Here is a 14,954-nt window from a genome sequence, read left to right as displayed (position 1 = left end):
AAACACACACGTCTCTCTGAGGCTCCAGCAGTGCTGGAGTCGGTCCATCCATTCACTGGGGAATGTCACTGCAAAAGCAAAAAATAACAGCCAGAGCAGTGGTTACATCCCCCCGCATGGAAATTCTCCTCATGTATGCAGAGCCTGGTGTGAATACCAAGGGGGAACTTAGTATTCTGGTTGCAATTACCAGTAATCAGAATCCAACTCATCTTTAAAAGGTCGTATATTTTACATTCTTCCGGTGTTGATCCATAAGAAGATATATTTGTGGTTTTAAACTGAACCAAAAACCATCTCAATGTAGTTTTACATCTCCTCTCTGAGGCTTCTCTCTGGAGCTCTAGCAACAACAGGTTGGTGTGCCAATCAGAAGAGAGGAGGCTCTGAGCCTCTCTTCTGATTGGCTGACTGAGTGATCAAATAAAGATATGGCAGATTTCAGGTAAACACTCAGAGAAACCAAATCCTGGAAAGGTTGGATGGTGGGTCCAAGTGGGCGGGGCTTGGGGCATGGTAAAGTGCAGTGATTGCTTTGTTGTGACATCACAAAGTTAAGGAAGACCTGATGGCTCGTTTTAAGGCTCAGTTCCTGAATACAGGCGGTGTGCATTTCTCTGTAGACTGAGCACGTTGATCTTACTCTATATATATATATATATATATATATATATATGTATACACACACTATATATAACAATATGGAACCTTTACTGCATGTTCAATATTGGATTCTACTACTAACATAATATTCTCTGACATTTTACACAAGGGTAATCATCTCAAAATCAGCAGTGATGCCAAAGATGATATGTTTTGAAATTTCTGTAATACAATTTCAACACCCACTACATTATTTTTCTGAACAGCCTCATGCAAGCTGCAATACACTGAAGCAGAAATTGTAAGGTGTGATTTAAGGCAAAGACTGGAAGGGTGGAAAGGGAGGAAAAGCCGCACTTCAGCGGTAAAATCCAGACAACAAAAGCGTCAAGAGGGAAATGATGGTCTTTTATTTTAGACTGTGATGAGAGACATGTTTAAGGGCCACTCCATGCCTAGAAATAAACACAAACACCTACTCATCAAGGTGTTCGGCTCAAAACATGCACAAGGAGGGGAAAAAAAGGCTGCATATGAAATTATAATTGCCCAGAACATTTCCTGCCTTGCTCTGACATTCCCACTGTTAATAAACTTGTACTTGTTTCCCACTGATTTACAAATTTACAAGAATATAAAATTCATACAGTTCTCTCCCTGTAAATATAACTTAATTTCCAGTGGTCATAAACTTTTCTGCTATAAAAAAAAAAAGAATAAAATATAGCCCCGGCAAACAAGGCCTCCGTGGGTTCCTGCTGTAAAAACATTAAGGGAGACGAAATAGAGTCTGGAAAGAGACTACCAAGAGAAAAGTATTAAAGGAAATGAGAAGGTAAAGGTGGGAAAAGAGCTGCATGATTTTTCCTCAGTACCTTATCTTCTCATTCACTCACATAATACACATTCACATCTGGGTGTGGCTCAGTACACTCCATAATAAGCAACAGAAGAGAAGACAAGCTGCTGGGGTGCTCAGATTTCACAGGCAAAACTGTATTTCATGAATCTGTGAGGTCATTCTTTTCCTTTTTGAGATTTACTTTGAATAACTAAACAGATTTGGGAAATCATTGTCAGCTTACCTTGGCCGACGTGGCTCAGGTGAGGGTCTAGACTGGGCGAGCGGGGGTCTGCCAAGTCCTCGCTCCCACCATCTGCAGAGGAGGAGTAGAAGGAGAAAGACAGGGAGTGAGCTCGGTGGTGCTGGTAGCATTGCGAGGAGGCCAGCAGCAGGGCCGCCTCCTCCTCTCCTATCAGCCAGGTGTGATACCGGAGGACCCCCAGCAGGCTGCTCACACACAGCCCCTCCACACCCTTCCTCCTGGGGCCCAAGTGGCCCCTTATGGTTGCGAAGGGGGACCGCGCCGCAAAGATCCACTTTTTCCGCCTCCCCATGGTTAGACTAAACAGTCACCGAGTCTATCTGTGGGGCCTGCCCATGCAGATAACAAAACAGTTTACATTACAGCCATTGTTGCATGCGGATAGTGCTGTGGTAGAGCCACAATCACAGAGCTCACTGGACTCTATGGTTCAATGAGCGCGGACTAGCAGTAAAGCAGTGGGCGTTTCCCCCAAGATAGATCCACATACGTTAACGATATGAGGATCAATTACGCCCAAGGGAGCAGGCAGGCAGAATTAGCCACAGTGGATGGAGCTGAAAAGAAGGGGGGGGGGGGGGGGGCAGCATCTCTGGGCAGCACAGTCAATGTCACTGGGGGATTGTTTCATAATCCTGTTCAAGTGTGGATGGATCTACTGTAAAGCACGACAGGCCAGCAGAGGAGGTTTAGAACAAGTGATTGATACTCAGAATACATTCATCCCACTGGAAATAAATGAGCTATTAATAAAATCTAAACTACTTGTATTTATATATATATATATATATATATATATATATATAAATATATATATATAAACAGTCTAAGCAAATTGGTTTTCTATGTGTAGACAGATCAAAGCGTGATGCATTAAGTCGAGCCCTTTTTATCGCAGAAGGATTGTATATTTTGGCAAACCCCGCACTGTGTTTCAGTCACAGAGCTCACCACCAGCCCAGAAAAACCCAAACAAATACTCAAGTATTATCTCTCCCATCGCAGGTTCACACACTGTGTGCCAGTAGCCACACAGCAGGCTAGATTGGCTCGCTGGTGGAAAGATCAAGCTTGTCGATGGACAGATAGAATAAGCTGTGGGGCATGATTGTGTGTGAGAACTGGGCCAGCCTGAGATTGACACTGATTGTGGGAGGGAGTCTTCTGCAGAGGATTTTTCAGCGCTCGCTTCCTGACCTGAGCCGCCGTCACCAAGGTGTGTCAAATTAATAGGTACAGCAACAAAAATAAGCAGGTGAAATGTGATACAGTGAAAACATACAATTTGGGAGTGATTTAATAAAAAGAAAGAAATCGGCAATACAAGTGTTTTCTTCTCGATGTTTACAGACACAAACAAACATCCGGCTGCTAACCGGCTCCTCCAACAACCTCCATCTGGTTCATCCGACCAAAAATAGCTTCTCTCACCTCGTATACCTGATGAGCCATATCGTCCTGTAAAATCAATGTCGTGAAAATCAATGCAGGCTTTGAAGATGATGTGCGCACAAGCGATGAGCGTTGCTTGCCCAGTGAGCCGTGAAAACACACACGCACACACACACACACGCGCGCGCATGCAAGCACATATAAAAAGAGTGTGATGCTGTGAGCAGGGAAGCTCAATGATGTACAGTAATAGATTTTGCACACTTGCTATGCTCCTGTGGCGTATCTGATTAGCACCTCAGGTGACGTTTTGAGCGACTTGCTTGTCATCAGACGAGTTCAGCGGCCCGAAATGTCATATCTGAGGCGTTCATAATTTAAATGAACGCAAGACAAGAAGCTGTAGAATTAGATACAAGAGATGACAAAGCTCTTGAGCCTTATCTCCTTCAGATGTGTGGTTGTATTGTTTGATATTAAAAACTGCAGTACTCCTGATTGTGCTACCTATTGTGTTACGCATGGTAAGTAGCTTGGTGTAAAATAGAAATGAGGATGGAACAGTTTATATTCAGGTACAATTACATTCCACCCACTAAATGACAAATCTACGTTAAAGCTGCAACTGTTACTGAGGTTGAGGAAAAATTCTACACAGCACAAATGTGGCTTTCCCGCTTTACTGCAGCCTCCTTTCTCTAAGCTACAATTTCTTTTTAGGCTTGAGAAACACATCTTTGTAGCTCTTTCATTCCAAGGAGAAAGCTTCTATTCTTCTGTGCAGATTGCTCTCTTGTTACCAGTGATCTCAGTGCATTGTCCTGCGCCACAGATCAGTGGCATATTAAGCAGGGAACATGAAAGGGGAGGACCTGTGGCTGACAGAACACAGAGGCATGTTTTCACTGCGGCCGCAGAGACAAACAGTGGACATCAGTCTGGTTCTTTACAGAACATCTGTCATCCACTTGTGAGAATACAACTGGAACACAGCTCAGTATCCGATTCACAGTCAGCACAGGCGATCTGTACAGCTGTAAAATCAAAGCTTTACTCTCGCTGGAAGTAAAAGACCGTCTCCTAAACCGAAGAAATAATGGTGCACTTAGTCTGTTGGCTATTCTTTGTAGCTGTAATGCCACGGCGCTGTGTTAGGATGTCAAAGGAGCAAGCCAATTTCGCACTTGGACAAAGAGTCATTACGGGAAAAGTCAGCGTGACATCTGATAGTGATCCCATGGAGCATGGCGGGGAGAACTCCGCTATCATTATCGTTCGGGCCGACTTTGATGAACATGCCTGTGGTCACAGTGCTCAACGTGACCTCCGAAATGAGCCCTCTATCCCCAGGTACTGTCAGAGTGATTACTATAAATTATGATCATTTGTGTGATCACCTTTGGAAAAAAGAAGACCTACAAAGATTGACAGAAAGCCAAGTCATCACTAGTTACACAGAGGGGGTTTGAAATCTTCACGCTGGGCATCCAAAAACTCTGAATAACTAATTTGGGGGAGAGTAGGTGGAACAAAATTGAGATTCAAAATGGATATGCTTCTTTTACTATGACTTATCAATCACGTCACACACAAAAAGGAATCAATCGACCTGCCCCAAAAGTGCGATCGAAGCCCGTCTTCCAGCTGAGGGACCCTCCAAACTAACCAACAATAGGAAGAGAAAAAGAGATTACAACTGAGCCGTGTAACTGAGACACATCCCGGATATTAGGAGCCCGGAGAATTACATCCTTCAGCTCAATGACTTCACTCAGTGACAGCACACTGATTCAGTGCGAGGCTCAGTTCCTCTCTGCCTTATTTCTTACCTTTGCTTACTGCCTCCACGGGGCCCTAATGTTGTTGTGTTGCCAACTTGTTGTCAACCCCCACTTTCTCACCAGGAAGCAAAGTAGTACCCTAATTAAACACCAGTTACTTTCCACGTCACAGCAAATTCATCTCACCTTTCATCAAGCTAATATTCCAGGTTGGACGTAGGTACAGATTTTTCTTCCTATTTTATCACAGTCTCTTTGTAATGCATTACACCAGGCACAGAAATCCCTTTTGTACTTTAAATATCTTAAAAGCATGGCATCTACGAAGGCAGAATAATAAATGTGCAAGTCTGGTGCGAAAAATGATTCATTCGTAATTAAGTGCACGCCATCCTTGCATTATCCTAGGGTCCTATTAAACACTTCTTTCTCCTGTGAGCTAAATGTTGAACTATCTCAAATTCATATCTGAAACAAAGGGCTCATGTGCGAGCTACGATAATAAAACATACTGACATTTATTCATCACACGGTAACCCACACACAAATAAAACGAATGTGCACGCCATATATCACACGGACTTGTCTTGTGCGACTGGATGTAACCACGGGTAATTCACCAAAATAGAAATTGATTTAAAAGAGTGTTAAAAAAGAAAAGTTTGGAATTGGAAAAGGTAAATGCCAAGGAGTGAATCAGTGCTATGTGTTGATTCCTTTAGAGAATAACAGTCGCTGCTGCCAAACTGCAACTGCTGATGTCATTGGAGAAGAGGCTGCGATATTTACTGCTCATGTGCCTTTGAGCAGGGCCCTGAACTTCAATGCAAGTGTGTTACAGGAAGGCTGAAGATTATCCTGAAAATGACAAAGCTGCAGCCATTTATGTTTGCATCAGAGCTCCAACTAATCATTCTTTAGATGATCAATTACATCAATACTTTTTTGATTAAATATAAGCCTAATAGGTCAGGAGCTGGTGATGCCTGGAGTTAAAACCGCAGTCTGTAAATGAAGATGGATGTAGCCTTTGTGATGTCACCCTCAGGTTTCTGAAAAGCGGTTTCGAAGCTCAAGTTGAAGAGTGAGCTGCTCTGCTGTCGCTGTTTTGGCAGTCTCCACCTAACTTCCTGTTAATCCAAAAATGAGCAAAGAGGAGGAGAGTGTGGAGACGAAACTTTGGTGCATGCCGGTTTGTGGCAGACATACCCTCACCCACCTGTCACTCAAAGCGGCACGCCTTCTATATAACTTTAAGCCTCAATAAAATTTATTTAAGTTATATAAAAATTCACCCCCCGTACAGTTTTCATGAAAGAGGAACTTAACCGTAGAGACCAAAACTGTTATTGCACCAGGCTGTAAACATGTTTTAATTCTGCTGTAAAGTTGGGACATTTTAACATGGAAGTCTGTGGGGATTGACTCTCTAGTGTCAAGTGGCCATTCGAAGAACTGCAGTTTTTAGCACTTGCATGTCGGCCTCATTTTTCAGCCCCAGAGGTTGATGCTTGGTTAAAACTAAACAGGGTGAAATGGTATTCAGCCACTATGCTGCCCACTGCTGGAACCAGCTCCCAATGGACATATGTCCCAACACTTAACTGGCTTTAAAAAGAAGCTAAAAACTGCTCTATTCTCCTCTGCCTTCTTTGAAACATTGAATCTTGCACTGATATTACCTGTTATAGTCTGTGTTTTATGCTGTTTTACACTGTTTTCTTATTCTTTTACTTCCACTTCTGTTAAGCACATTGAATAACCTCTGTGTATGATAAATGCCTTAAATGATAATTCATTGCTCCAAAAATGTTAAAAAACTGTGACAAATGCTCAAGATGAAGCCTTCATACCACTAGTTTTGTTTGGCCAACAGTTTAAAACAGAGAAAAGCTAGAAACACACACAAAACAAAGTTTTAGAGGCTGAAATCAGAAAATGATTGACACTTCTGCTTGATGAATCACCTAATTATCAAACTTCTTGTACTGAGTTTCTGACAATCCATTCACTGTCTGATCAATTCATCAACTCACCATTTTACCTATATTTGAATCTCAAAACATTTTGTCAGCAGACACACCGACAGCACAAATATCAACACACTGTTCCTGCTGTCCATCAACAAATCAATCAATCACCGCCTCCTTTAAGCACAAGGATGCTAAAGTGTGCTGTCGAGTGATCCAGTTTGTCTCTGACAGAAACTCTGCTCCTCTGGTGTTACATTCATTTAAGCTGGATTTAATCAGATTCACAACAAAGTGGAGCGTCTTAATGAATCACAACACCACAGTGTGCTGCATCGAGCCGCGTGAGAGCGCAGACATCTGCTCAGATGTAAAGCTAGCAGACATCTTCATTAGCATCAGCCGCGGCGCAAGCTAACACAAAGATTCATGCATAGGATGATAAGCACGTGCACGTCTTCTGTGGGAGAGCTCGTCGAGTGTTGTCTCTCCCCTGCTACACCGAGCCAGCCCCGCTCTACCACAGGAAGTGGAGGGTTCTGACATCCTGCCAATGTAAAACAATAGGGAACCACTTTCATCCAAACCACAACACACACACACACACACACACACACACACACACACACACACACACACACACAAGCACACACAGATTGTATATACATACACACAGCAATACACAACAAGAATAGGGATGCTAAACTCAGACAAGACTAAATATTCTTTGCAGGAGATACTTGTGTGAACAGTAATTTAGATTTCAACAGTCGATGAGGAGGTTCTACATCTCACTCCCCTCGGCAATTACATATCCAACTACGAATTTCATTAAAAGTAGATCTGTGGTGTAATGTAATCTGCTTTGGGTCACTGGCTTTAACGAGGTTGTGAGTCCACCTCTGGTTTGGAATCAGCTCTTCAGACTTTTGTTTTGATAAATTACAGATAAAAGAGGGAAGTGGTGAAGGAAACACAGCAGGAGCAGAAAATCACAGAAAAGCACAGATACACCAGCAACATACCAGCAGCCGCAGTGCTGCTTCACTATCAAAGCTCCAGAAAACTTTGGTTTAAAATCTGATTCCTCTGTATTAAATATCCATCAAGTTTGAATCCGGGGACAGAACATTAACCATCATGACACTGATTCAAATCTTGCTCATTCCTGATCGGAGCACATAAATATGTGACATCACCTTTTTCCCCACACACTTGAAACCATCAAGAGCACAGACAAAACAAAAAACTGCAGAAAACCCTCTTTAGATATAACGAGAACTTGGTCAAATATAAATTTGTGTTCATTAAGAACATAATTACTTAGTTAAAATGCCATTTGAGATTATAAATTTTGTCGCCTGCTGGACTAAAAACAATCAACAGTTACTCAATCAATTAGTCGATTGACAGACAGTTGCTCAGCGACTATTCTGATAACTGTTTAAACATCTGACGTCTGTAAACACTATTCAGGCGTTGCTGCTCAATGTTTCAACCGTGTGTTGGTTTTAAAGCGATACCGCAGGAGGGCCGAGGCTGAGACTGAGGCACGCTGCCTGTTTGTCACCGGCTGTATTACCTGCAGTGACAGGCCGAAAGACAATCCTGTCAACTCTTAAGCAATCTTAGATTGAGGGAGGACAAACGGCACCAGCTATGAGGGCTCCCAGCAGAGGGGAAGATACTGTTATGGACCTTTGTAGTTGTGAGTCTGCGGGGAGAGCATAATGCAGGTGTGCTGAGCCGAGTCTAGTAGGAAGGAGACTGAGAGAGGGAGGGCCAGACGAGCCAGTAGTTTCACAAGCTGTTAACTGCGTTTAGGACAATGCCCATATCAGCTTTGATTTAATGTGTGTATCCTACTCCTTTACAAGCAAGAAAGCTAAAAAAAAAAACCCCAGCCAGCATTCAAGCAAAACATGGTGTACTGTGTGGGTAGTAGACACTTCTGAATGTTTCTAATGCGTACTGCCTGTTGAAGAGTACAATAATGCAGCAAAAACTGAATTTAAAAACACACTGCCTACACAATCTCTATCCTGGATGCACACACTGGATTTGAACTAGCTGACTCTGGATTCACATAGAGTGAGCGTACCAAGCAAATTAATGAATGCTCATAGCTCTTTTCCACTATGGGAAAACTGTAATCTGGAGCTTCCCATAACACGAACCTGAGGTTTCAGGAGCTCACCCTCATTAAGTTGTTGTATTGGAAAAAGCCTATCAGCTGGAGCACCTTTCCTCAAGCACACAACAGGACAAATCAGAGGAACAATAGTATTTATTAGCAGGACTGTTGTCATTGATATTTTCTTCCGAAGAACCAAAAGATTATCTGCCAATAAAATATGTATAATACATGATGATCATCATTCTCCGTTTGTGTTCTGATCAAAAACGGTGCTAACGAATTGAAATAACAAGAGTTCATGTTACACCTGCCAATGGGATTCAAAAGCTCGCCCACTTAACAGCCGATACACACAACCGTATGGTTTAGTTTATACATTTAGGCTTATTTGCATATATTATCTATATAAATCCAAGATGAGCCAGTAAATGCTTTACCTCTAATTTAGGTAAACACCCAAAGCACAACCTAAACAAAGAGATTTAATTTCTGAGAAAGTACTGCAGATCAATTAGATGAATCTTTGTTGTTATATCCATGCCTCATCTGTTGTTCCTACATGCCAAAAGCAATCTGTAAATTAGTGGCATCTTCCAACTTACCAACAACAGCTCATGCAATAAAGGAATAAGTAAGTTGGAAACATAGCGTTGACATATTATCATCTTTTAAGTTAGGAAACTTGTTAGCAACAGTTGCTTATTTAAACATCCAGCTGTTACAGAGCGACATTATCATTCATTGGGTGAATGATGATGTTCCCTCCCTTAAAGATCTATTTTTGGTCTCTACCAAATTCTGAGGGAAATATCTGGCTCTTTAGCTGCAAAATGCCCCAAATATGTTCACCAGCTTTAAGTACTACATCAATAAAATGTGTATGTACATTTAAATACATAATACATTTAAAATCAGTTAAAACCAGTATAGTTATACCAGTAAATATGCAGAGTTGATACATTGGCAGATATTAGCTCTGCTGATAGCACACCTATAAGTACTGTATATTGAAGATATACAGTACACCTGAACAGTGGCATACTCGCCCCAAGCATCATCTTCTACACTCAACAACAAAAAAGACGTGTTTCCTTGGCTTAAAAATAACATTTTATCCCCTCCCACCCTCCAGAAAAGCCCAGAGCCTGTGACCCTGGCCACCGGGGTATATCTGGAGGACAGTGAACAGCACGGCGGCGGCGGTGGGCCAGAGAGGTGACGCATATGTGAGTGGCTGAGTGCGTCAGGCTCTGGCTGACAGCACCACGACTCAGCAGTGTCCTGGATGGATGGAGGTGTTATGATGGAGGAAGTAGGGAGGAATGGAGAATGTGTGGCGCACAGAGAGAGAGAGAGAGAGAGAGAGAGAGAGAGAGAGAGAGAGAGAAAGGGAAAAAAAAGAAAGAAAAGAGTGATATGCCCCGACTCCTACACTGCCATCCGATGCTGAAAAAAGCTGTGTCGCAGCACTGAGTGGGTGGCCTTCGTTCAAAAAAAAAAAAAAAAAAACCTAGTGAATAAGAGTCTGGAAAACAAAGAGAGGCTGCATGAAGCATCTCCTACCTTCAGTCTGACACACCACTGGGGTTACATCATAGAGCAGAGAAGTGAAAAGCATGCAGCAAAAATAACCAAACGGAAATGGAAGTGTTATAAGGATTTTGCTTTGGCTGCCTTGAGACTCAGAGAGTAAGAGCATGAGCAGAGACATAAAAGCTGGTAATGCTCCCGGTCTGCCTCCAGGCGTTCCGGTAAAGAATGATGCTTTTGTTTCTATCATTTTTAATCCCTGACAATGACACACAGAGGGACCACAAAAATAAAAAAAACGGCAGACATCACACCTGTATCATCTCCTTTCACATTTCCTCCTTCCTCCATCACTAATACTAGAACCAACACTATGACAATCTCCCATGTTTCTTTTTTTAATTTAAACCTCTCCTCATTAAGAGGTTGAGTCAATCTGCCAATTATTTTTTTTGATTAAAGATTTAATCTATAAAATGTCAGGAAATATTTTAAAGACATGCCAATTTCCCAAGGCGATGTCTTCAGACTGCTCAATTTGTTTGACTAACAGTCCAAAAGATATGAAATTCAAAAAGAGAAAACCAACAAATCCTCACATCTGAGAAGCTTGAACCAGCAAATGTTTGGCATCCTTTCTAGGTGAATGACGAACAATTCATTAGTAATCAATCGTTTGCTAAAGTTCCTCCCCTAAACAGCGATTGTCCAATTATTGTTTACAGTATTTCTCCGAGGAGCAGCGGTGTTGTTGTGCACACTGAACAGCTTTACTACCTTAGACTTGTTATAGATAGGAGGAGGTTTGGACACTTGAAGGACTCTGGAGGCTCAGATAGCTGTAGACACAAATATTGAAACATGAAATGCCTTAACACAGAAAATAGTTGCATTATTTTCATAAAACATAAATAGAAATAGATGTTGTAAACTCAGTGAGCCAGTCCGTCAGACCCTCTGTGTTTGTGCTCGCGCTGTTTTTGAGAAATTAAATGTTACATTTTTTAGCATAGGTCTCAGCAACACATCAACATCCTTATGACTCCAGGGGGGAGTCTATGTGAGCAGCGTCAAATAAATAAATTATGATAACTTGAGAAATTATGTGTTACCTGACAAAGCATTACATTCACCAAACACATTGGTTTGGTTTCATCCTGGAAGCCTTTACTTTTACAGGCCTAATATTGAAAGTGACAAGCTGAACAAGGTTATAATGATAATCTGAATTTACATTTTTGTTCTCATCACCTTTGTAACACTGAGAACTAGCTTTATATCTTCTGGATCATCAGCTGTTGAGAATGCTAACTTTTTGCCTGACCTGTTAGCTTTAGCTTCAGTCTTTTAGCACAGGATCATGTATCTAGCCATTGAGCACATATTCTAAATCCTTTTTAGATGATTCTCATTTTTAAAATGTCACCTGATTAATCAATTAGATGACTACCGGTTTCAGGACTATTCGAGTCGTGAGTAAATGAAGAAGTAGACTGAGGTAAACATTTTCCATCTGACGTATGGGGCAGCCTGCTGGACCCGCGCCACCATACTGCACCTGCTGTCTAGGAACTGTTGTTATTCTGCTGCCTTGTTTCACTTAATCTACACGTCTCAGTCTGCAGCGTCACCTCTCCTTCCCTTTGGCTGTCTACAGTGAGGCGAAGGGTGTGTGCGACTCCTGCTAAGGTTGCAGATGCCTCTCTCTGCACCGAAGAAGAGTGTTTAATGAGAAAAGGTTGGAATCCTGATAAATTCACACAGGGAAGCCGATGAGGGAGAGCTCCTGCTGCAGCCGGTGCTTGTTCATTACGGTGGAAGATATTTACTGCCTTTCAAATTACTGCCTCTGTGAATGACAGTCAGAGCCATTACCATACAGCGGCTTAAAGACGCGTACAGGTAAATTTGATCCTTTTTTCTGCTGCTTAGGGGCTCCTCTGTACTGTGGGGATTTGTAAGCCTCACAACAAAACCAGAAACGTGGAAGAAGTTTGTACCACACCCTAATCTCGCCTTTGCCAGCTCCTCTGAGGATGAATTAGCTCGTACGAGATCAAGCACATCAAGAACGATATTCAAGGGGCTTCAGAAATGTTTGCTTCAAAAATCAACAACTCTGCCGCACACAACACTGAAACAACTGTCACTGCTATTCTATTAGCAACTCTGCAGCCATCACTTGTTGCAAAGTTATGCATTAGCTTGCTCTCTATAATGACGCCATGAGCACCGATTGTTTTCCCGTGCACCTCTGCCTATCACAAAGAAATTTTGATTTTTAACAACTTGATGTTTAGAGGAACAGACCGCCATGTTTTTTTATTTTATATAAAAATGAGGCGTCTTGAAATTGTAAGCCTGTTAAAATGCAAAGCTCAGATTAGGTAATGAAATTCAGACAAACAATCCACAGTGGTGGCTGTGGCTTAGTGTATGATGCTACATTTAAAGTCTGACTCCTCTCTCGCAGGTTCACACATAACAATTCAACTTTCCATGTACTTTACTGCAAGCCGTCTGACTAATGTAAATCATCCTGTTCGAGTCGCCATTGAAATGAGTCATGTTTTGATAGGATTCCACCTCATATAGGGATATATAAGACTTACTGAAGTTAAAAAATGCTTATTTTTTTTTACCTATATATATATATAAGGATTTAATCCTAAGTACCGTTTTATATGGGCCAAAGTGTGCAACCTCTCCTTGTGAAGCACCAGCTAAATGCTAAACAAACAAACAGATAAAAAAGCCCGGCACACACTGTCTCCAAAATAGCCATGAGCACAAAAACACCACGGTAAAAGAGGGTGTTTGATGTTGGATAGAAAAAGGCCAGCGGCAGACGGGCAAAGTGTCATTTTGTTTTTCTCCTCATTCCAATTGGAGTGCAAAGCTTTCAACCTGGGTGGGGGTAACAATTAGGGAGAGGAGGAAGTCGAAGAGGAAGACAGGAAGAAACAAAAGGAGAAATGGCCATTGACTGTGGCCATAGTAACAGACGAAGCACGGAGGGAGGTGAAACAGAGATATGACAGAGGCTGTCCTTGCTACTGCACCCTCTTTCATTGCGCTCTGTTATTCTTCTCCTTTGCTTGCCCACAGCAATGCAATAATTCACTCTGTTCTCAGTGTCATTGTGACGATAGGAGAGCGCGGAGGGGGGGAAAAAAAACTACATTCACACATGGATAATACACACACCATCTCAACTGCAATGGAGATGGGCCTACAACTGCAAACAAGCAGGCCTGAATAATGAAATACGCATTAAATATAAAAGAGGCAGGGGGATTGTAGAACCTGCAGTGGCACAGCAGACACCAACACTTACACATCGTGAGGAGAAAGTAGGCTACTGTATGTGGCTGGATGTCTTTTATCATTACTATGAAAGGCTACACCCTATATTACAGTATGTGTGATATGTGGATATATTTAGACGTCTAGAAAAAAGGGTTAGGGTTAGTCCTAACCTGAACTAGATCATATTTAGTGCTGTTCTATCAAAGTGAACAACTAGAGTTTTATATTTCACAAAGACGGACTAAAACACAATATTTTATTAGATTATATTATTATATTAGTATATAATTTAAATAACTGCTGAACCAGCTCGATGTCAGACACAAACTTTTTTATAAAAGGAATTTTTAATACAAAGATCCAAAAAACAAGGGTTTTTGCTGAGTACAGAAAACTCACAAATGGATGAAAAAAACAAGGTTACAGATTCCGGGATATGGGTCAGCGTGTGTGTGTGTGTGTGTGTGTGTGTGTGTGAGAGAAGCGTATTGTTTTTGGCAGGTACAGCATGTTGGTTTTACATTAATTTATTCATGTGTAGCTTTCTGCTGGGTACTTAATGTTATACTGTTTGGGTGTATGGTCTTATTGATTATTTCCATTATCAATTAATCTGTCAACTATTTGTCAATCAGCTGTTTAATTGTTGGTCAACAAGATGTCACAGAATAGTGCAAAATGCTCATGACGGTTTCTTAAAGCCCGAGGTGAAGTCAGACTTCCTGTTTGATCCAACCAACAGTCCACAGCCCAAAGATATAAAAATTACAGTGATAAAAAACTGAAAACCAGCAAATTGTTTGAAATTGATTATCAAAAAGTTTCTGGTGATTGACCAATTTATTGACTGTTTCAGAATTGCTCAAATTCGACTAATTGTTTTAGCCCACATGGGGATGCACCTGTAATATGTGTCTGCATATGTGCACTTGCACGTGTGTGGCACCATCATCCGTCAAGGCAGATAAATTTATCCGAGGGCCTGATAAATCCTGTCCTCCCAGTGAATGTCAGCAGGAGTTAGAGCTATTGAGAGCGGAAAACATGGCTGAGGAGGAGGAGGAGGAGGAGGAGGAGGGGACCAGACAGTCAGACAGACAAGTACAGACATAGACAGACTGTAGGT

The 14,954-nt window shown here is 41.8% G+C and overlaps 1 protein-coding gene across 5 annotated transcripts in view; it reads right to left on the bottom strand.

Annotated features, from left to right (window-relative positions):
• The window catches only part of tanc2b (tetratricopeptide repeat, ankyrin repeat and coiled-coil containing 2b), a 141,044-nt gene that overhangs the window by 73,901 nt on the left and 52,189 nt on the right, over positions 1-14,954 (bottom strand). For all 5 annotated transcript variants that reach the window (XM_087174400.1, XM_087174392.1, XM_087174393.1 and 2 more), the window contains one exon: positions 1,689-1,760. In XM_087174400.1, the coding sequence (XP_087030526.1) occupies positions 1,689-1,760 (72 nt within the window). The remainder of the gene's footprint in view (positions 1-1,688; positions 1,761-14,954) is intronic.

The sequence above is a fragment of the Seriola lalandi genome, unplaced genomic scaffold (assembly GCF_002814215.2).
Source record: "Seriola lalandi dorsalis isolate HSWRI2012SDOR001 ecotype SW California unplaced genomic scaffold, Sedor1 jcf7180002054346, whole genome shotgun sequence".
Lineage (NCBI taxonomy): Eukaryota > Metazoa > Chordata > Actinopteri > Carangiformes > Carangidae > Seriola > Seriola lalandi.
The sequence above is the reverse complement of the archived record's forward strand: the minus strand, read 5'-3'. Positions and strand labels throughout refer to the sequence as shown.